The sequence below is a fragment of the Lates calcarifer genome, linkage group LG13, assembly GCF_001640805.2.
Source record: "Lates calcarifer isolate ASB-BC8 linkage group LG13, TLL_Latcal_v3, whole genome shotgun sequence".
In the NCBI taxonomy this organism is placed as follows: Eukaryota; Metazoa; Chordata; class Actinopteri; family Centropomidae; genus Lates; species Lates calcarifer.
In genome coordinates this window covers 8,807,606-8,832,265 of record NC_066845.1, presented here as the reverse complement: position 1 = coordinate 8,832,265, position 24,660 = coordinate 8,807,606, and the positions used below count along the sequence as shown (strand labels likewise).

General features: G+C 39.7%; 2 protein-coding genes across 5 annotated transcripts in view; both read right to left on the bottom strand.

Annotated features, from left to right (window-relative positions):
- Positions 1–8,949, bottom strand: part of bmpr1ba (bone morphogenetic protein receptor, type IBa) — a 68,947-nt gene extending 59,998 nt beyond the window's left edge. Inside the window, exon 1 of the mRNA XM_018668849.2 lies at positions 8,779–8,949. The gene's annotated coding sequence lies outside the window, so the exon portion shown is untranslated. The remainder of the gene's footprint in view (positions 1–8,778) is intronic.
- Positions 8,950–11,091: 2,142 nt separating this feature from the next.
- pdlim5a (PDZ and LIM domain 5a) overlaps positions 11,092–24,660 on the bottom strand; it is a 55,524-nt gene continuing 41,955 nt past the window's right edge. For all 4 annotated transcript variants that reach the window (XM_018669542.2, XM_051075107.1, XM_051075108.1 and 1 more), the window contains 6 exons: positions 18,646–18,728; positions 16,138–16,339; positions 14,503–14,683; positions 13,213–13,333; positions 12,857–12,972; positions 11,092–12,555 (listed from right to left, as the gene is read on the bottom strand). In XM_018669542.2, coding sequence (XP_018525058.1) covers positions 12,466–12,555; positions 12,857–12,972; positions 13,213–13,333; positions 14,503–14,683; positions 16,138–16,339; positions 18,646–18,728 — 793 coding nt within the window. In that variant the 3' untranslated portion in view covers positions 11,092–12,465. The remainder of the gene's footprint in view (positions 12,556–12,856; positions 12,973–13,212; positions 13,334–14,502; positions 14,684–16,137; positions 16,340–18,645; positions 18,729–24,660) is intronic.

Below are 24,660 nucleotides of genomic sequence, written 5' to 3'. Positions count from 1 at the left end.
GATACTTCTATCATCCATTTACCCTGAGAAGCCAGGGAGTCATGGCCTCTCTCTAACTTTGTAAAGCAAAAATGAAATACAAAATGCAATGCAAGGCTAGTATCTATCAAAACACCTGAGTCCAAAAGTTAGCTTTTGATACACAGTCATGTTGAATGTGGCACAGCTTGACAGTACAGGACTTTAAAAAGGTTTTAAAAACATGAAGCTCTGCTATGTTGCACACATTTCCTCTACTAGTGTATTAAGTTGGAATACTGCTAAGTATATCTCAATTTGCAGTATATGAACCAGATGTAACACATTAAATACAGCTTGTAAAGAGTACAAAAATGATAGCAATATGAATTCTGACCTATCTTACGTGTTGGTAAATCTGCACAGCTTTCCTGGAAAAGGTAAAGGTTTCCCTGGTGGCTCATCTGACAGACTCCCATGCCACCTGGCACCCGCATAAAATATTTTAAGCCTGAATTGGGCTCTTAACCTTGATGTCAGTCCCACTCTACCTGCATGATGAGTAGAAAAGTCACAAAATAACTTTTAAAAGCAAGCATCAGTTGCAATGTGTGTTACTTACTGCTAGGTAGCATACTGTAGGTGCTGTGATGATTTTTTTTTTTTTTTTCCTCAACAGGAAGCGGAGTGGACATGGTTCAGGGGTTTCGGCTTGTAAAAACACTGCTCCGAGCATATCACATTGAATATAAAACTAGTGAGCATGTGCTGCAGGTTTGTGTGTATGCACACACACCTGTTTGGTTATGAACATGAAGCTAAGGATGCTGTTAGTTTATGTTGCATGTTGCATTTGTGGAGGAAAATATATGTATGGCGTGTGTGTGTGTGTGTGTGTCTGTGAACAGCAAGAATGTCTCAGAAAACATAAACAATTTTAAAAAGACCTCTTGATGATTCCTGTGCAAGTTCATAATATAGTGGTAATGTTTCCAGTTACTGTGTGTGTGTGAGGCTGACCTGATATATAGTCATTTGCTTGATGGCGTTTTGGCAAGGAACCTGCAGTGGCCTGTTAGGGACATCTGGTCTCTCTTGGACTTGAAATTACTCCAAATTTCTTTCTCATTTTGGATCTTGCTGTCCCCCTGATCTGGCACTGCTGATTCAGTGTTGGGCATCTGGTCAGCAACGTTTTATTTTTTTTATATCACCTAATCAAATCTGCAAACAACAGCCCTCCTGCTACAGTGTCTGGTATAATGCGATCTTTAACTTTTACCTCCTCCGCACATTTCCTCCATCTACTTCCTGTTACTGGTCTCCAATTAAACTCATCATCAGACTATAAAGAAACTATACACTGGACTACATCATACAGTAAATATCCTGTTCATGCCCACTCACCAGCAGATGTCAGTGATCATCATATTTGCCCCTGGCTGCACCTATCAATAAGCTGATTCAATAAGCATTACACAGTCGCACAGTACACAACACAAAGACTCCCAGAGGCCTGCTTCACATTGTAACCGCCCTGTGAGATGGATATATATAAATCCACCGGACATGTAAGTGAAGAAACAGGCCCCCTTGAGATTTGATTTCACATGCATCAGATTCAGTATCTTAGGAGGGAAAATTTGATTTTGCATCGGTCGGATTTAATTTCTCTAGAATAATGACTTTGGAAAACACATTGACGGGCCCCATCATGAATTTATGTCTCAGGAGAAGGTGGTGTCTGCACAGGACAATGTGGGCCCAATTGCAGCCGGGGAGAGTATCAATGATGTGACACAAAGCAGTACATTTGCGACTTGTCTGTGTAGAGAGAGAGAGAGAGTAATAACCAGTAACAACTTCTGAGTTTGATTATACACATTATATCGCATCCTTTGCCAAAGACACATCTGCACAAATCAAACAAAAGTCATTTATCATTCCAGACCTAAATGCATGCTTGTGGATGACTAAAGTCATGGTAAAGACTACCTGGGTTAAAGACACAGAGCCAGATAGAGAAAGAGAGCAAAAGTCAAAGAAGCAAATACATACCATGGAGATAATGCCTTTAACTCTTTGAATAATTACAATTTATTTTTCCACTTAATAACTTTTTTTTTCCCTGGCTGTCTGCCCATTTCAGTTTGACTGAATGGCAATGAGCCACCAGCTTCTCTGTGTATCTCATTTACACCTTCACGCTGTATGCCTGAACACAAAAACTTGGTGAGATTAAAATCACCTCAGTATAAAGGAGGTCAGATTTTTTTTTTTCTATTCTATTGTGACAAGACACTGCGACACACTGAAATATTGCAGTGAAATGCAGAAGAGCTCATGTGCTTTACACAGCCTGTCTTTAAAAACAGGAAGTCAGAGTTTTCCATCACTCAGTCCGACCCTTAACCTCTCAGACATTCTTAGAAAATTAATAACCGGCGAGGCTACAACTTGAAGCAGTTTCTCTCTGTCGGTCTTCCTCTCTGCACATATAGAAAAGGACACCTGAAAACTGACACCTGGTGGCGTCGTCTATCAAGAATGACTAAGCCTGAGTTAACCAGTTTTTCCATGTTTTATTAAAAGGCCAAGTGAGGGGATGTCTAGACCAGGTGACCAGGAGATGAAGGTACCTCCTGAAACTTAACAATGCCACTTGCTCTTAGGCAAATATTTCTCCCGTCACTGATGGAATGGCACCTCAAAAGGAGGCACCATGAAAATTGGGGGTCTTAGGTTTTTTGGCGGGGGGGGGCTGGAGGGATGAAATTGTCCCAAACTGGATCCAGATGGCTATCTTTCTCTCCTCAGACCTCTCTTTTTTTCCTCCCCGCTCAGTCCCCCACTCATCACTCCATCATTTCTCTTTCCTGAACTACAGGCCTGGGGATTACTTTGGTTACGAAAGAGCCAAACCAAACATGAGAAGACAAAGCAAAAATAAAGAACAGCCTCACAAGTTCAAAGCAAAACACTACACGAGTTTAAGCATCCTCGGGGCTCAACCTGTTTATGTTTGTGATCAGGACTGTTCTTATCAACAATACACTGGTTTTTGTTAGTAACTGAAATGACTAAATGCCAAAAGAAAATGGAAGCAAACATTCAAGCACAGTGCTCATATGAAAGGGGTGCAGATGCAGAAAAAGCGGAGAGAAAACAAACTAAAGAGGAGTGTCTGAGCTGTGTGACCTGTGTGAATTAGAGAGCAGTCAGAGAAAATAGCCAAATTATGAGATCAGAAGCTGGCTGGTAGCATGTTTTAACATCCGCCCAGCAGGACACAGGCCCAAACTGATTCTGTGGGCTATTAGTCGGGCTAATAAATCATAATTTAAACACGTTTTATACCATCAACCTATGCTGTTCTCAGTGTAGTATTACGGCCAGCAGCTTTATTTTAGCCACAAAGTTCGTCTCAGTTATTTGCTGATTACTATGATCTCCTTCTGGGACCTGGAGTTCTCTTCAAAAAACAGGGGGCAGACAGGACTGGAACATTTCAAGTATTGTTTCTAAAAAAGGTGCTGATGCCAACTCTTCATCACATCATTCAAAGGAAAGAAAAAGGAGAACACCAGGTGGGAGGAGCGGTTGAACTGTGCACCCCGTGTGAATTATAGAGCATAGGGACAGAATATCTGCATCGTGAGATCAGAAGAGGTTGTGTGTTCAAATATCCACCCTAAGGGGAAGAGCAGAGGAGTAATGGAGCCGCAGATTAAGATAATGAGACTGTGCGGCTGGATGATCTGGTTGTGAAAAGATAAGCACAGACTTGAATATAAATGCTCCCGATATTATGTTCGTGCCCATACAAACTAATCCTATCACACATAAGATACATTTTTCTGATTCCCATTCAGTCTCTGCTACCATAAAGCAATACATACAGTACATGCAAATTCATTGTTCATCACAGATACATTTGTCGATAACACCTACACTCCCACACAGTTTACATGCAGACACTTCAGTCTTCATACAACCAGACACAAACACCAACTTTATCAACTTCATCTCACTGTGTCCTACACAGACACACAAACTGTTCACACACACAAACTGTATACAAGAAGCTACCACAAGCCTTCAAGATAGACTTTGCTGTGGACTGACTACTCCTCTGTAAGTGTCTTCCTCATCATTCATCCACAGTTCAACAGCTGCATTTAACCCAGTAGGCAAATTTCCTGTCAGATGCTATCTCTGTCTCTCTGTGGCTCATGCCCTGCATCAAGTCTCTTTTTAACTAGAGGGTTATTTAAACACATGTATGGTCACTCCAATTAAGAACATTTAGTTTGCCTTAGCTGCCTAACAACAACAGTGGTAGAAGTAATGAATAAGATTAACCTGAAAAAGAATGACCTGAGTCCTGATTCATCGTGTCAGGTGCTCACTTCACTGGACAATACGGCCTGGTAGATTACAGTAAAAATTTACATACAGTGTTGAGAGGATGGTGCATACTGTGTCATTTAACTGTGACACAGTATGCATATATTCACTGGTTGAGACAGCAGATTGTTAGGCAGTGAAACAGTGTGAAAATGATCAGAAATGATCAAAAATCCTGCACTGTTGACCCCTACTCACTTTACCATAGATAAAATCTATGAACTGTGAGTATTGTGTGTGATGTGCAGTTAAAGAAAAAAAAAGAAAAAGCCTTGTGTGTGTGCATGTGTCAGTGCATGCTTGCTTGAACTTATCAAAGCAGCACAGGCTATAGATCACAATTTCCATCTAAAAAGTCAAGTGTCAGATTTTTAACTCATCCCAGCATCAGAGGACAACAGAGGAAAACCTGATGGGATCCATGTGTGTGAAAACAAAGGCCACACACACACACACACACACACACTTCTGATCTTGCTTACGCAATGACTTTTTTAAAAAATTCAATGTGTGACTTTGGGATGAATATACTGGAATTGATTGTTGTCATAAGAATGCCAGAACAGGCTTTTTAGAGCAGAACACAACATGTTTTCAGTAAAGGCATCCATGTAAAGTATTTATTGGAAGTGGCCATATTTATACTGGGATATATTTGCTTTGCTTTCTTGAGCTACAGACAGCTTAGTGAGCCTTTTGTCAAGATAAAGTATACAAAAACTGTGTACCCCACACCACTGGGAGATTAGGAGGGAGGTTATATCACCTTGGGGAAAATGCAAGTGAAGAAAACAATAACTCATCTGTCCACAGCTACCCTCAATAAATCTGAACAAATCCAACATGACATCTGCAGTTAAGACACGTGAAAGCCACGTAGCCTGTCTGGCAGACAAAGACAACTCACCACAGAGATGGTGACCTCAAGTCTTGCTTAAAATATTGTTATTTGATGGTATTCACTCAGTTGGAGCAGCCTACATTTCTTCCTACAAATCAAGGAAAATTGTCTGAAAACTTGCCTAAATCCCAAACTGCAAACCTAAATCTAAAGCAGCCTGCCAAAGTGTTTTCTTCCTAAAAAGCCACACCGATTAAGAAAAATACCTGACCACAACCATACTGGGATTAAAGAACTGCAGAGGCATAAACAAGCGAGAGAACATGCTGTTACCAGAAATTCAGCACTTTACTGCTTTACACAGAAAATGTCTTCCAGCAAATGCAAGGTTTATTGTGAAGCAGCACAGTGGGAAGTCTTATGGGAATGTAATTGGCCATAGCTTAGCAAAGATTTGTTGGGTTTTAATTAAGGTTAGAAAGTGGTCTAAACCTACATTTGGACATATTTAGGCACTTTTACAGTAGCTGGATAATTTTTACAAAGTGATACTGAATAGAGCTGCAGGAGGTCAGAGCAGCTTGTGTGAACCTCAAACCTGCAAACACACATGATCAAGCACTGCCTTTTCTTGTGATTGTTGCTCAATCTCTACCAGAGGACAGAGCCAAGGGTTTGAAGTATGATGATAAATATGACAGTTTTTTTCTTCCACACATGCTACATTCAGTTTTCATTATGAAAAACCTGTGAGGCTGTTTATTATCTCACCTCTATAAGCTGTGAGGGATATTCAAGGCATGTGGAAACCCTGCACCAGAATATCTGTTTGAATCCAGATAAAGACAAATACTGGAACATCTCTATAAATCACACTGACACTGTAATTAAGAAAGACAGCTTTTCGAGAAGAAGGCCTCAGGCTCAAGGCTCTTATCTCTCTTTGATTGTTATCAACTCCATCCCCAAGTTGAGGAAACTGGACATTAGAGAAGCTTATCACTGACAAACTATAGGGTTCACGTGAACAATAGTTTTTACTCTCATTATGACCTTTACCCTGCTGTCTAAATTACAGTTTACAATTATATACATCTCTCTAGGTGCGTTTACTTGCACAAAATAAAGAGGTGACTGTAATTGGATTCAGGTGCTTAAGGCATTTACTTTTTTCCTAGCAAAGATTCCCCCTGTATGTGGAGAAGCATGATAAGCAGTGGGATGTGGCATGCAGACATCATGGTAGGGTTAGAATATGTTAAAAAAATGGCCACCATCGGTCCAACAACCCACAATTGCCGATATATTCATGCAGGTGTGTGTGCTGCACACGCCTGGGCAAACAGCTGCACAACAAAGTTTGTTTTACTTTAGTGTTGAACAAAACCAACTGGCGATGGACTCAGCAAATCGCTGTTAGCCGATATATTCGTCCAATCACCCAACCCTACGTCACAGTATCAGAAGAAAGACTGACACTTGAAGATGTCCATGATGTCATAAGGTGCTCATTGCTTTATAGTTCATTTCAACAACCCTCGTTGTTGCATTCAGAACTTTTTGACACCAATACATTAAAAAAAACAACTAAATAAGACTGACGTGTCCATAAAGGGAAATACATTTACAGATTTGTACTAGCCATTTTCTTCTCATTTTTCTTACTACGCTTAAGTCAGTCATTGCATGTATCATAAATGTACTCTACTACATTCTCCGTCAGTATTTTCCGCTTTGTGTTCCGCTCATCTTTCCTCCAGACAGACAGAAATTGAGTTTGTTTTTGGCTAATTTGCTATTCTTAGCGTGTAGATTAAGCTCCAGCAATGTGATCTGAATTTTCCAACAGACACCTCGTCTCACATCACGAGGTGTCTGAAACTGTTAAGTGTCTGAGTTGATCCTCCTCCCTCACACATGTACACACACAGATACACACAAGAAAAGAAAATGAGGGAAACGTTCTGTTTACAGTTGCTATGTGAAACTCAATTACACAGCCAATTGAGAATGTGGCTGTTTCTCAGATTTGCGTGGTGTGTTCCTGACCTAAATAAGATTGCTGTTCCCAGTGAAGCCTCAACAACTGCATACACTTACTAGACTGACAAGCAAGGAAAACAGTACACACACACTGACATACACACACATCTGGACCTCTGCTTCTCTCATTCATATTTGCAGAGTATTTTTCTGCGTGGTCCCCCTGGTGTTACTGCCCCCAGACCCCTAAGATGAGGTGAGGTAAGATTTGGAGCCGCAGTATTATGCCATCTGGATATACATTCACACATGCTTGCTCATGTGCACGCAGACACACACACATACAGATATACTCTTGTCATAACCCACACTGACAAACACCTGGACCTGGTTACTGGACTCGCAGGGAGAGTTGAATAGTGTGTGCATGCCTCTGGGTGTGTGTATATAAGTGGGGTGTATGGGGAATACTGGGCTGTAGGTTATTCAGTGCTGGAGGCTGTATTGAGGTTCATTTTAATTTTTTCCTGCTTGCTGAGCCCTTGAAGAAGGGGGCTCACTTCACCAAAGTCTCAAAACTTAAAGACAGGTCATTGCTACTAGAATGTGTAGGATCCCAACACAGAGGGTTCTCAGCTTCTTCTCACTGTATCTACAGAGTAATATTTTTACAGAATTCATATAAAATTTTTCACAGATACATTTCATGTGAAAGCTCGGAAAAACACAATGAAGGAACTGCCTTTAAAAAAATGCTTATGATAATCAAGATTGATGCTATCAAGGTTCTGTGTATCTGTGCTCTCACATTCATCTGTTGTTATGAAGTTGCCGCTCCTTAAGAGTAATGTCTACAAAAACAGGAGACATAACTGTGAAATTAGTGATCACATTCATTATGTGTGTCATTTTCAAACTGTGGGACTGTAACTGTTTTATATCTGCCATTACTGCTGCCATATTGTCCAGGTATCTTTCTGAAAAAAAAGCTTGTGTTAATATGGGCATTACCATTACTACTATACAAACATACAGGAGACTAGTCTTTTCTGGTACCTTTAACACATGCAAACTCTTTAACACTCATTCACACAAAGACAATTGGACACCCTGGCCCCCAGTGGCATATTAAAAGTAATGCTAGGTCACTTTAGAGACATTTTTCCAAACGTATACAACAGGAATGCGTTTTACAGTGTCTTTAAATTTGAATATTTTCACAGAACTTAGTGTGTTCAGTTTAATGTTTAGTGTTCAGTGGCGGGGGGTTAATGACAAATTAGCCTACGTGAGCCTTTTCAGTCTATTTCAGTGTGCTGAGACTTGCAAGTAGTAATTTGCAAACTATTCAAGTTCTCATCACTTAAACGTTACATTTAGGTGCCGTAAGGAGGCACGACAGAGACTGAGCAGAAGCTGAAATCGCACGTGCAGCAGATTGTCAACACCCAACAAACAAAAAGAACAACGCCTGTCAAACTTTCCCGGGGTGATAGCAAACTGTTGAGATTAAAAACAGACGTTAAGAGCGTAAAAACAACTGCGCAAAAACTATTTGCCGGTGTCACCTGCCTTTACTTCTTACTCACCTCGGGGTTGTTGTCTTGCTTTCTTATTTCGGCGGAGAGGAAAAGTTTTAGCAGTCGGTACTTCGCAGATGTGAGTCGGTGTCTTTCCACGCCAAAGTTGTAGCCTCTCTCTCTTTCTCTCTTTCTCTCGCCTCATTCGCGCGCGCGCACACGGGGTCACATATACCTCACTCATGAAAACCTCTCTGCTCCTCTAGGATCCACTCAGCTGTATGAGGGGTGATTAATGCCGCAGAGAAGGAGTGCATTAGATAGATAGATAGATAGATAGATAGATAGATAGATAGATAGATAGATAGATAGATAGATAGATAGATAGATAGATAGATAGATAAGAGCTTTATTGATCCTTTGGGGAGGTTCCCTATAATAAAATAAATACAGAAGAATAAAGCTACATTTTAGAATTAAAATTTACAAGAAGAAAAATAACCAACCAAGTTGAAGGATGGTAGTGCAAAAACAAAAACAAAAAACTTCAACAGATGATGTATGTAAACAAGGTGCAAGGTAGCAGCATTGTTATTGTAGTAAAGTGAGTAAATACTGAGTCTGTAACACTGAGTCTGTATGTACGGTTGCTGAGTGTAGTGGTCATAAGTCATCAGAGAGGAGTCAGAGAGGTGACTGAGGGACTTTTCTGCTGCTCTCAGTGGCTTCCACAAACCACTCACCTTCTTGGTGTCTAATAAATAATAAAAAGCTAACTAAAAATGGCAAACTGCACAATTTGTTCACAGAAAATAATAAATTCACTGGTAACCTGAAAGTGAAAAAATAAACAGTGGGTAGAAAGTGGGCCTTATCTGCTGGTTATAATGGAAGGATGAGAGTTTCTTTCTTTCTTTTTGAATGGATTTATTTTATTTTGAAAATAGAATGGTCAGTCACAATAAAGTATGAGGATGTTTACCAATGACAGTTCTAAGTCTTTGGAGTCACTGGCATATCTTTACTCTAATGTGATGAGACAGTACAGTTTCAAGTAAGAAATTAGCACTATCACTTCCAAATGAAATATGTAAACTATCGTCATGTTAAATGTAGAACATGTGGTACAAACTACGAGGGGATGATTCAGCCTTACCCATGTCTTTGTTCCATCCAGCTGCGCCCCTCCACCTCTCCATACACAGATATCACATTCTCTTTGTCTACACTGCTTCTTCAACAACTGATTGTCCTCAAATGAGAAAAGAATGTACCACCATCTCATAAACACTGGTTGGAGGATGTAATGGCACACCTAAAACTCAAAACAGCTAAAGCATACTACTCTTGGATCAACCTGAAAATTTCATACGATCTGGTCAGTATCTTATCTGCTTTATTTTGGAAAATGGCCGACTCCTCATTAATGTGTCAGGAGTCGACGCTGATGTGTGTAAGGTGGGCGGCTTTGCATGAGTATTTGTTGATTTGTCTTGTGAAAACTCAATAGAAACATGTGAGTAAAAATCACATTCTCTTTACCAAACGCGAGTAAAAACACTGTTGTGTGGAAGATGTGGAAATGATGAGTGACATTATCTCACTGATGAAAAGAGATAAATGTTTCCAAAGACGTGCAGTATGTCCTCTTCAGAGGACTTGACCCAAATACCCATTTTATGGTTTTCATAGATTCTTGGCATCACTCACATCCTCATTCTAACTTGCTCTCCTCCTGTCACCTCTGTTTCTCTTTATCTGTATCTCCTCCTAACCTTTCTCAGCATAGCAGGGACATGCGTTGAAATCTGCATTTCACACTGCTTATATCAGACTCCTCTATACCATCATAAGGTTTCTCAAGAAATAATACAGGAAGTGTGGTAAGGAGAGATAGTGTTCCACTGACAACAAACATAAAGAAACACAAGATATTTATGTTAGGGGTTTAAAGTACATCATTTATTAAACAACTCAGATAAATTTGAATAGTTCCAACTGTAAAATTTAGTTAACACTGTATATTGTACTAACCCCCTTTTGTCCCATACAGTAAAAACCCAAATATTTTAAAGATAATAGACAGTTTTGTTGCCATATGCTCTGCTGTTTGGAAAACAAAACAAACCATATCTTCCCCTCAGCCATAATTAAAACTAAATATCATCAAATCAACAAGTTGGGACCCTTAAGTCAAGTGACAGTGAGATAATAAAAACACGGAAGACACTACCTGCCATCCATTTCCTGCACCAGTCCCTGAAAAGCAAAAACCCAGTTACCCAAACAGTTAAATACATAATGTCTGATAAGATATTTCTCCCTCTATCAACAAAATAAAATATACAGTGTCTACTGCACAGGGATTATAGTATCCATGTGTTTGACACCTTATTTTCCTGCGGGCCAGAAAGCCTTCTTACATTCATGAAGTATGTAGAGGACTGAACCAACCAGAAATTAATGCAAATTATTCAAAATATATAATGAAAATATAAAATAGCATGAGGTAAATTACATAAAAGTATGAATATGATTAATGAAACTATATGGCACTCAGTATAGAAAACATATTTCTGCCTTTTCAATGCAGTTGTAAATTAAGTCCACATAGCGAGGAGAAATCCATAAATATACAAATAATAGCCTTATATTTTATTTATTTATTTTGTATGTATATTATTTATTTTATATTTAGGGCCAATTCTGTCCTCCATAAGATCAAGACCACCTCTCCTTCTCTTTGCCTCTCTCTCTCAGGTGCCTTACTGTTCCAAATTCATAATACTAAATATGACCTTTTGTTTTGAAACAGAGGTTATATTTTTGAAATATTTAAATATTTTTGACAATGTTACCAGTTTCACACAAAACACTGAAAATAAAATACACAGTTTCTTTAAAAAATACAGAAACGGTTCAAATAATTATAAGCATTTATCAAAAGCAACAGCTTTAACCATCTCAGACATTCATCCTAACCTATTCAGAAATTTTTGATACATATATATTTTTAAAAAGTGTGACACAGGAAATAGAATGACTAATATTTTCTTAAACTCTTAAAAGCTGCAGACTGTAATTAGATTACAGCTGCACAAACACTGACACAAACAAAATAAACTCCTGTTTGGAAAATAATTGTCCAATATCCTTCACTCTCATTGTAATTATATAGTATATAGTATGGGTATGAACGTATGTTTTCACACAATTCTGGTACTGTCTAATGACAGTGGATAGGAAATGTGATGATCCCATCACTGTCATACTTCTAAGAAACTCAAGATTAATTCGGGATTAAAGAATAAAGGATCATGTGTTATTCAATTACTGACTTTGGTGATTCCTAGTGGTAGCAGACATACACTGCAACATTTAGCAGTAAAACTGTTCTACTTTGGATCCAAGAGTGCATAAGATTCAGATAAACTCTGATTAAACTGATTAGTTCTAAATGTTTTCTATTGAATTGGTCAAAAAACAATCATTGTAAACTGCAAGCCTTATTGCTGCCTCAGGTGGAGATCATAAGATGAAAGCTTATTATGTTTTGTTTATGATGGATTTGGGTGCCAGAATACATTTATGTTAGCTAGCCTGCAGGAGCCACCACCATGCATGAGTGAATATTGCTTGAGTTATACTGTTGCATAGACTAACTATTATAACAGCAAGGGGTGTTCTTTACCAAAAAAAAAAAAAAAAAAACAAACAAAAGATGTACGGCCAAAAAGTGTGAGAAGTGTCCAAGATTCATATCTTCAGTGTGTGAGCATGTTTCTTGCAAAGGGGTTTGTCTTTCTTGGAGAAGAAGGTCTGGCCTTCCAGTGTGGTACAACACACCTGTAAAAGGCCAAATACACACACACACACACACACACACACACACACACACACACAAAGAATGGTTAAGTAAAGTTGTCCAGGATACTTTAAAAACTCTTCATTAATCTATCATTAGAAATAATAATAACAATGTCTATCACATCACTTTGAGAGACAGTATTTGCTCTAGACTGTGCTCCTGACATACCACGTTGGATATAAAAAGATTGGATTATATGCAAATGTGATGTCACGTAATATGTGCAAGCCCTGTGATGCACTGAATTTACTGTGATGTGTGTCTATGACTCTCACTTACAGCACAAACAAAGCAGGTGTCATGCCAGGTGTAACCAAGGGCCTCAAGGAACTTGTCTCCCGCCTCTATGGGGAATTCACAGCCATGGCAGCCAGTCCCAAACAAACTGTAGAAGTCTTTTTAGAGACAAGGAAAGATGACATACATCAAATAAAATGGAAATACCCAATCGAACTTGAGTACTCTACACAGAAATCACAAAGGGCAGTTGACAGAGTGCAATCGAGGGCAAAGAGTCTGAAGCCTACTTGTGTCTTTCCATTCACAGACTGCGTATGGAAAGACAGCATTCGTGAGCCCGAGCAGCACACTCAGTGTGTCCAATCAGCACATTGTTCAGAGTCATCATCACTCACCTTGTTCACAGTATGGTTCTCCATCCTCCAGATGGAAGGTGTTGTTTCTGATTGGCTGTTGACAGCAAGCGCACAGAAAGCAGTACACATGCCACGTCTGTTTGAGGGCATTTATCACCTCCTGGGTGCAAATGCAAACAATGTGGTTAGATAAAGGAATTGTGGATACCGTGACTTTTGGAGGCATGCTGCCATGTTACCTTGCTTACTGGGTCATTTTTTATGTTGTACATGTAATATTGTGTTATCAACGCCCATTTGATCAGAATGGATACATGTGTCTGTTAAACATGTATCAGGTATGCACAGCCTTTCATACAGTCTGACCTTTCCTCATGTCACACTAAAATATTACTCTTTTTTTTTTTCTTGTGAGCCCACATGACCCAGCTTAAAATAGACATACTGCTTTCTTTCCCACCCTTACACTATAAGAACAAGACAGGACAGGGGATCAATGGAAAGTTGGTGGGTCAGAGTAAAATGAAGGATTAGGAGAGAGGGAGTGAGAAAACAGGTTAATAAGAAGCCGTAAGCTGGTTGAAGATGTGTGAGAAATAGAGGGTTGAAAGGGATTGAGGCTAAAGAGGTTAGAACACGTGAGGGATGAATGTCAAAGCCGCTACAAGAGCAGAGATCCCAGCTTCCTGACAATCTGGGTTCAAGCTACACCTGCAGCCTCTAGGCCTCTAAGCCTAATTCTACTAATACCTCAACATTTACTGCATTCCTGAGTTTCAGCAGTGGTCACTAAAGAAGTTTCCTAAACCGACAGCTTTGCTGCACTTGTCCTTTATGTATTTTTTCATGTATCTTTATGGTTGGAGCTGCAGTGTAGCAAGACTGCAGCAAACCTTTTTGCCCAGATAATCTTGGTCATTCTTTCTATTTATCCAGGCTTGGCAGCAATTAGAATCTACAAGCAACCTTATTCCACAGTATGTGGAGAAGACATGACAGAAATGAAAACACAAGTTGGTATGTGTGACAGGTGAACCAGCAGGTGGTGGAGTTACTATGTCGAGGCCAGCTGTACAGTAAGTGAATGGTACTTGTGTAAAATCGTCAGGCTAACACTGCAGCTTTTATCTTTCCCTGCACTACACTGTAAGTTTAGTTGTCATCTTTGTGATATTTTGCTTCTTAAGTACACTCAGTTGACTCACCATCTTAGCATAGACAAGAGCAGCCAGATGACAGCTTGAGAAGAACAGTGCTACCAAGCCTTCATCTCTGCACTCAAAAACACATAGACACCCTACTGCTCCATTTCACCTCTCACTAACTCACCCCCAGTATCTTGGCCTGGCAGCGGCTGCATGTTGGAGCGAAGAAATCTTCATAGCAGTGTTCACAGTAGACACATCCCTGTTCCTCCACAAAGCCTATGTCTGCCAGGGATGTACGGCAGTGGGCACAGTTAAATTCTTCCTTATGCCATGATTTACCCATTGCTACTAAAAAGGGCCCCCTGAAAAAAAAGACAAGCAGAAGCAACAGGGTAAGTAGAAATCAACTTTTCGATTTCACGTAAAATAATGCATTAACAAGAATTAACCAATATACAAAAGTAACAGGCAAACTATTTGAATTACTTGTATTATCATGGAATCATTCAAAGATGGACACCTCATCATAAATGCAAAGTATAGATGCCTATACCCTAAAACCATTATTACTAATAGGTCATGTAGTGAATGTGCTTTGTTTTCATTACCATGTCTACAAATAGCCACTAGAGGGCAAATGGGCAAACCAAAAGTCAAAGGGTTCATATTTATAATGATAAAGAATTCACAAAAAATCATATTAGAAAGGTTGGAGCTGGTCAGAGTTTGGCTTGTGTACTTTAAGGACAGAGACAATTAATAGATTATAAAATTGTTGTTAGATAAAATTTCTGTATATTAATTATTGAATTGTTTTAGTATTCCATTCAGGAAGTTGTTCAGAAAGCCATAACACTACTGAAGGTCTACTGGTCTACCATCATCCTCTGCCTCCACTCAGACAGGGCCTTGGCCCCATCCACTCTGATGATTAGGTAAAGTGGGAAAACAACAGAGACTAATTTACTCCACACAATAGCTGTGCATACCTGAGCTTACTCTGATAGCAACCCTGATAGATTGCTTGGCAGTCGCTAGCATGTGAGCAATCCTATCCGTAGTGACATGTAATGTAAGGTGACACAAGTTGGTAGATAACGTTGGGGTTAGGGCAGTCGGTTACAGAACAAGAGGGGAGGTAGACAGAAATATCTGTACTTTTATCGTACAAATATTATGTTTTGAAGCCTTAATGCAGTCGAAAAACCAAACTCATGTAGCCTCAGCCTTAAGACAAAGTTTTAGTGCTTATGTCCATCAGATGTAACTCCACATATGATACATATGAGGTGGTATCATCCTTTCGTGTGTGTGCATTCAACGCAATTTCGTTCTACAGTTTGAGCTACTGAAAGTGCAACTTAATTCCCCTTATCTTTATCTACACTACAGTGAGATCGTTGTAGTTCTACAGTTTCATACACAGATTATGTACTCGAGATGGTTTCCAGTTAATTATTTTGAGTGCCTAACTGGGTCACTAAATAATTGAGAAGTGGACATATTTTCCTTTCCCATTCTTCATTTGCTTAAGTAGCAGTTAATATCTGTGCAGCAAAGCTGAATACATCCTCTATTTTTGGATTATCTTTGTGCAAGCACTCTAAGGGCATGATATGACAGAACTAAACACTATACATGTGCACTGTTTTCTTTCACAATTTTAAACATAAATGGTCATGACAGCCTTCTTCCTTCCTGAAGACAGTGCACATGGATTTATAATATGCTCATTCTGTAGAGTTGACTGTTCAGTTTCATGATTGAAAAGCTTTAAAAAATGGATTAAATATACAACAGTGCAGTTTTTCTTCACCTGATGACCATGTTGCAGTGGGCACACATCGGTGTACGAGTCCCAGCAGGGATGTGTTCTGCCATCTGGACCAGGGTGTCCTCATCTTTAGGGTGGGGCTGAGGTGCAGGTCGGGATGGGACAGGACCCCTCGGGACACTAGCACTGCCGTTACCTTTCATACCGAAAGACGGAATGATCAAACCACTCTGTGGGCCGTGACCTGCAGGAGGCAAGAGAGAAATAAAAGGCAATGTTGGTTAAAGCTGGAGATGCAGAGATGGTAAATGGAAAACTCAAAAAAAGTCAGCACTTACAACATTACAAAAAATGTGTACATGTGTCTTTTCTTCCCAGGTGTGTAAGTTATTTGACCTCTGCCCTCTTTGTCTATTCACCTAGCAGGTGTCATGGCGGTGCATTCAGCTGGCTGACTACTGTTGTCACAACCATGGATTCACCACATCAATCTTCAGCAATACACACAATATTCCACTCCACCTTCAACACATTCCTCTGGTGTATGTGCAGGCATACACATGACCAAACACATGCAACCACACACACACATAGACCACCAAGACATTCCCTCAGCTAAAACCCAGACACCTGGCTAAACATGTAGTTTGGCCTTTGATCCCCATACTGTGGATGGAGATGTGTTTTTTTACATGTGTGCATGGTGAGGGAAAGGCTACTTTTGGAGCTTGGCTTTACCACTACATGACATGTTTAAGTGTGCCTCTTTGGGCAAAGAGCAGGGCTGGGCTAACATTTAATGTTGGAGCAAGTAGGGTATTCCTTTAAATCCTCATCATAAAAAAATAAAGGGCTTAAGTTGAAATGTGTGTTTGACAGTCCTTGAGGGAGGCTAAAACACAGTTTTTAGATGCCACAGATATGAATGTTTCTTCACTGTGAGATTGCTTGACCAAAATTTCCTGGCAGTTATTTGTTACACCTAAGGAAAAGACTGTTTTAGGTTGATTTTAACCTGTTAGACAAGTTGCCATTTATTACATTATTATGTTGAAGGTGAAGCAGCTGAAGGAACAAGAGGAGCAAGTAAGTGAAGGATGCAAATGACTGCATCAGTGTGTGTTTGTGTTCACAAATGTTAACAGTGCTTATATTGTTTTACAGTAACAAACCAGCTACTAAAGGCCTGGTTTCTTTAACTGCTGCTGAAGATTTAAAATGGGTCAGTGGCTCACTGCTGGTGGGGAACCATAGTATATTTTCACGATCCTGGGTCCCTGAGTCCCTGGGTAAGTGACTACATTTACGATTCTTGTTCAGCAGCAGTTACATCAGGGAGAGAAATGGAGGAGAGGAGAGGTCTTGTGCTAACAGACTGGATGGGGTGGACACTGAAGCTTAGACTAGTTATATTCAAAGAGAAGAGACCTGTTTGAAAATAAACAGATAAGAATGTAAAGAATGTATTCATTTTAAGTATGGTCATGAAAAAGAGAATAATGCACAAAACTGACACTCAGTTTCAGACTCTAATGGCTAAATGACAGATGCAGTGCAGGCATTATACTGCAGCTCTATGGCTTGACTTTAAAACTTTATTCATAGCTACCGACAGGTCCCTTCAGTAAATATTATCTTTCTGACAGAGTAAAACTGCTGCACGTGTGACTGAGCAAGGCGCCACAGGCAGAGCGGGGCCTTCTCGCCTGCTTAATGGGCTTTCACAGAGGAAAAAGACGAGAAAAGAAAAAGAAAGTCTGCAATGACCTATTTCACAACATATGTCACGCCTCAACCATGGAAAATAAGCCTCTTTCCCCTTGCTAACTGGCTGCAACAACATTCAATCCAACAGCAGTAAATCAGTTTCACACTATGCCAGGATTGGGAACCAAGCATTTTTTTGTATGAGAAGGAATAACCCATTTTAACTGTAGGGGGGAATGTATTAATCAATCAAAAAAACACACATAAAAAGAAGATTTAACTCAATTTCTAAAAGAGTTTATTTTTAGGATTCTATCTGGGGGGAGTCTACATTTTGGGCATGTATGCATTCCCCATGACTTATGCTAAGAAAACAGCTCAGGCACCTTAGTCTGATTGTACTCCGGTAGTTAATTTAGTGAAAAAATCCACAAAGTGCCTACAGTAAAAACAACTCATAACCTTACAGATATACTTTTGTTGGGTTTGGCAGTATACTTAATGTACTATTCCACAGATTTCATGCAGCCATTGGCACGATGAATATAAAATGTATTTTAGTCACTGAAATCCATGTATTATGTACACATTCTGTATTCTTTAATATGTGCTCACAATGGCAGATATGCTATTTCAGTCACTTAATAAGGGACATGCCAATTGTGGCTTGGTCCAATGTCCATAAATCATATTTTATACAGGGTGTAAAAATGACATCTGGCAATAATTGCAACCAGTGCTCATTGTGAATGTGTGACTGTGTGAAAAACTGAATTAAAAACCCTTTAAGATATGCTGCAATCCCAAGTGGACGGGAAACACACACACACACACACTGTTTACCCCGAGTTGCAGCAGGTCCTTTGATCATGGTCTTGACAACTGCAGACTCATGGCTGTTAAGTTCAGGCTCCTCGCTGTCCTCACTGTGCAGAGAAACACAAATGATATGGAAATCCCTTAATATGTTTTGTAATTAAATTTATGATAAAAAAAACATTGCCACAGCACATCAAAAGCTACATAAACTCTATTTGCACAGCTTAGAAATACATAATTACTATTTGCATCCCCCTAATTCAGATTGGTGGATCATACAACAGCAGAATGTAAATTGTTTCTTTATAAAGATGTCATAATATCTCTGAGAACCCACTATACTTATGGCCACTAGAATAAAAAGGACAAAAAGAAAAACAGTACAGAAATGCTAGCACAGTCTTTTTCAAGTCCCTATCAAAATACAGTAAGACAGACTCCAGACCACCTACCTGCTGACAGCACCGAGACAAATATGGTACCAACCAAAACACAGAATGCAGCTACAGCCAAAATAGTACAGTGCTCAGCTTCATGGTGCACTTCCTACTTGTGAGTACAGTACGCACAAAAATGTTGCCCATGTGTCATATTCATGCAGAACAGAGTCCAGGCCACCGGACGGACTGATGATGGATAGGACACAAGTTGGTTTGCACAGCACTAATAATACAGCACACCCATTCAATACTGATGTCAGAATGTCAATTTAAATGATTCAACCGTGAGTCATTGACTACAGTGGAGTGAAATATAGCATGATGTAATGAACAAAAGTGCCCATTCCTGTGCTATAGACAGATGCCACACTAGCAGTGCTAATGATGGAGGGGAGACACACTACCTGTATATACTACTGTATATACAGGTAAACATTCTTGCCTCTCTCCTTTACTTTATAAACGATGCACAATATATGGGTTTGGACACTACACTGAGGTGATGGAGAGACAAACTCAATGGGTCCCCATGGCAACACTGGCAGTCCATTTTCATGTGGCCCCAAGAAATAAAACTAAACTTCACACTTGGGTCAAAGGATAAATAATTTTAAGAGACCGTGCAGTAAAATTTAGTGGTATTCACATCAAGAGGTGCCAGAGCTCTAATTCAAGTGACGAAATAGAGAAAATGACCGCATGGGACCAAGGGTTATTCTCAGCTCTCTACACAAAACAGATAAATTCACTAGACTAGTATAGTGCCGTGCTAGGTTGTCAGCTCATATTTAGTGATCAGTGCTGTGGCACAGGGTGACATATTTTCTCTCTAAAGAAATGTAAACATACAGTATAATATCTGTGGCATTGTTTTCAGTCCTTGCCCAAAGTTTGACAAGACAAGATTTAAGGCAACACATATTTTCCAAGGGCAACATATTCTTTTACGGGTCACACATTCTCTCTTGGGTCAAAACGTTCTCTCATAGGAAAAACATGTGTCACTGAGCAAAATACCCCCCAGCCCCCACCCCCCACCCCACTTGGTGCTTTTTTCTTCCTCTAAGAAAAATATTTGCTCCTCTATGTTTTATTGATCAATTATCCATTAATTGTAACTGGCCAATAAAGTAACAGGCCCTCATTGATCACATAGATAATACATAAAATAAAACAAATTAGGCCATACATATTTTCAGAGAAGTTGATTACTCTCATTGGAATTAAGTTATTTCGACTGAATGTGGAATATTTTTGCAGGTTTGGTTATAAAAACAGCAAGACAGACTTTCAAATTCATTTTCTGATGCCACAGCTCGTCCAGCTATCATAGTGGAAGGGAGCAAAATGTCACTGCTCTTCAATCAAATGTGGCCCCAGGGCCTCAAATTCTTCACTACACTTTTAAAATGTTGCAAAATGAATAAGCTCTCTGTGAGTAACATCAAGTGTGTGCATGTCTGTGTTTTCGAGTACGTGTGTGATCATCAGCGCCAGCTGAGGAGCTTGGGTGGGCCAACAATCTCTCCCCAGACGTATTACACCCATAATGCATAGCTGTAGCTGATGCCAACAGTTGGATCACTGCTGTCTTCTCCTTGTGCTTGGCTGTTAGGGGACTCATGGGAGACAAATGTTATGGCAACTGCAGTCATAGTTACGTTGAGTTGTGCCTGTAGGTTTTGTGCAAGTGAGAAAGAAAGAGAGAAAGAGGGATAGATATAATCAGAGTGATGGAGACTAGGAGAGGTAAATGGGCAGATAGAGACAGAGAGAAAGATAGAGGAAGAATGTCACACTTGTGTGTGTGTTGGCTTCACCTCAGTAGATTCTCTGTGCGTCAGCTGCCCTCCCTGCCTTTGCTGTGACATTCTTTGAGCACATAATTCATCTGAACACACAGGACATCCGAGATGAAATGGTTCCTAAAGAGCAAGGGGCTTGCTTGGTTTACCACCCAGGACTACCTCCAAAGTCACTGATTCAAAGTCTCTGAATAAGTGCTCAACTATGTAGCTAAGTAACTAACTGTTGTGAGATGTGTGAGTCAGATGTACAACTCACAGGGAAAGGAGTGGAGAGGAAATTTACCTAAAAACATAGACAGCATTGACGGGGGAAGAGAAGAGGGGGTCCCCCTCCTCTGTGGCAGACTGATGCCAAGACACCCTTTGGTGTGAGAAGAAGAACATCACAGAAATAAGAAATAAGGTTAAGGTAGCAACTTATACATAACACAAATTTACAGAGATAGTTGGTTAGATGTTATCAAAAATGGCATTCCCACCCTTGTCACATTTACATGTAATATTTAGTAGTTGCTATTATAAAGAAGAAAAGAAGCACTCTGACTGACTTTCAACTGAATGGATAAATGGTAAGAAAAGTCACCTGATTAATATACACACTGTTAAACACTAGACAAACAAACTACAGTGCAATGACAAGCATTGTGATAAATGTACCCAGTGGACTGTTTGTGTTAGTATTGATTCCAGCTAATCAGCCTATTGCTGGTTCAGCCCTAATCTAAGTACTCTCCATAGGAAAGAGACTGTCAGACTGCAGAGCATCTCTCTTCATTCTCATTATCAGCTTATCGTTTTGTACGCCATGTATCTGACAGGTGGAGCCAGAGAATATGGTGCAAATTAACTTCTTATACTGAATGCGAATGGACAGTAGGCAGACAGTACCAGTTAGCTACAATACCACTACCGTTTTCATCAGACTCCATTTGCATGTGTACTTAATTTACTGTGCTTTAATTTGCCAAGTCACTGTTTGATGCTGACCTTACTGCTCTCTTTGTGAATCCTTCTCTTTGCTAAGTTGGAAAAGTTGGTAAATTAAGCAAGTTAATAAGTAAGCTTTCTGTCCAAACAACCAAACTAAATTCCTAGTTTTCTCTCAATGGAAATTTAAACAAGTGCTTTAGCTCTTATTAGGGAGAATGGTCCTGTAAAGAACATAAGAGACCTCATCCTCATCATACTTTTAGGCAATTAAACTCTGTACGACTAGAGGCTATAACGCCATCTATTCAAATTATCTGTGTGAAAAAGCTAACAACATTCATTCTCATTAGCTATGGTAATGGGCTAACAACAGGTGACAAATAGAGCAGGAAATAAGATGCTCCCCAGCCCTTCATTCATTAGAGGCAATTACAGTGCAGCTCGTTAATATTCTCCACCAATCAGGGCAATTACATAGGAACTTAATTGTATTCTGCAAGACTGTGATTGGTTGATAAATGGAGAATCCTGCTGTTTTGATTCAATAGTAGCCATTTAGGGTGCTGCCCATCTGGACGTACTGGGCCACATATGAACCTTGTTAACTGAAGGGATAATTAAAGAGGGACAGTAGGAACTAGGGAGGGAGGAATACATTTATTTTCTTTTGATCTGTCTTCCTCTCCTGTTCTGTCTTTGTATTCTCTCTTTTACATTCTTAGATTAAGTGCAACCTTGAATTTTACACTTATGTACTGGATCACCACCCAATCAGTGGCTTTGGTTTCTATCTCTGTTTCTGTTCCTGTCTTAAGTCTATTTTCAGCACCGAATGCTGCCTAATGAGACTTTTTGTTTTCTGGTATTAAGCGATAATGAGGAAAAAAAAAGAAAATTTCAGTCCCCCAACTGTTTACATATGTAAAGTAACCCAATGTGTACTGTAGTTCCAACGAGAACTTGTGTTATGCATCTCATATCTGTGTTGGTTTCATTTGAACATTGAACAAATGGTCCATTAACATAGCTGACTGCTGTCCAGCAACTCTCTCCACCACACGACAGATGGTCTATAATTTAGCACTGTGATATTTTTTGGATCAAATTCAGTCCTCACACACTATACTATCCATGCATGTGCATTCACAAACACAGAATAACATAGACACTCATCCATACAATCACCCACTCAAATTCTCTCGCTCTCTCTCTCTCTCACACACACACACACAGACACACACTTTTCATACTTCACGGTTTAAATGTGTACAGTTGTGTCCACTAGCCAATGACTGATCTCTGTGAGATACTGCCAAACTGTTTCACAGTGACCACAGAATGTCATAGTTGGTGTGAGCTGACTCGACAGAGACATATGGACCGTGTCTTTTGGTGCTGGCATGGCTTGAACAAACATTGCTTTTTCACTGCCTCAAATGGCATGTCCAGTGGACACAAAGGCTTTGTTCACACCGTGGGTTAAAAATAGGTATATTTCTAATATTCTTTTAGAAAATGTTAATTGTACTAGCAAAATTATTTTATGATAAAAATGAGCAACTGGGCCTTCTTCCACAGCCCAGTGGTTCAACAAATAAAACATATTTTCCATTCCTAAAGTCATCTTCCATGTAGGCTTACTGGTTTGCTTATTCTGAGGGAATTAGTGGATGAGCACTATGATTGAGGGGCTGCATGCATCAAATATTAATATGCACAATGAAAGATATTATATCTCATTATTTGTAAATTACATAATCACTCTTTCCTGGATCCAGACCTGGACAAAACTGTGCTTAAAAAACTTAAACAAAAATAAAAACAATTATAATAAATTCTTGAATTAAACATGGTTTGTTTTCCAGTGCTTTCAACTGGTAAAAGTTCAAGTCAAGACCATTTTCAGTAAAACCAAGTTTTGTCCAGGTCCGACCTGTCTACCTCTTGTTCTTGGGCAGGTGCAGCTCACTGACGTTACAACGCTTCTTCTTTTTCCTCAGGTACAGTGGCGAACTTTCAATGACCGGAGTGATGAGCAGGGCGTCCAATAAGGACTGAGACATTGCCTTCTCAGGAGGCCTGGGATTGCTCTGATAAGTTGTTCTGACCAGGAAAGGCAGAGGATAATGGAACCAAGATGCCAATTGTAAGACATTATAAAAAGGACACAAAGATTAAAATGAAAAAGAATTGAGAAGTAGTCAATTAAAAGCCTAAAAGAAGAGATTGGAGTACAATGAGATAGCTAAATGATAGTGTTATTTACCTTGCCTGCACCGGACTACGGCACTCAGTGTATGTTTGTTGTGTGGGGGCACTTGGGGTGAGGGGAGGGGGGCAGGGGGCTGCTCTGGGTAAGAAGTCCAGAGGACTTAACAAGAGCTCTCTCCTGTTTACAAATACACACACACACACACACACACACATGCGCGCGCGCACGCACACACACACACACACACACAAACATGTATACATCCTCATACAGTATGACAATAGCAGAAGACAGGAGCACCAGACAGTGATATTAAATGTCTCCATAGAAAATACTGATATTGTTCCTGATTTGTGGTTCCTGCAACAATTAAGTGAAAATCATCACAACCTTGTACCTGACTGGTTTGGTAGAGAGTACACGATGATGTGCTGATATATGAGATAGATGAGTATTGACTTGGACTGGGGAACTGAGAAGACAAAGAGAGGGAAGACTGCACAGACTGGAAAGAAAGTTGAAGCAATAATAGTAAATGATAATCTGCAGAAAAGTTTTCCTCATGTATTAGAAATGTGGTGCAGCACCTGTGTTGAGGTGAGAGGTAAAACTGAGTTTGCGCAGCCCTTTGAGATTCAGCAACAGGAGT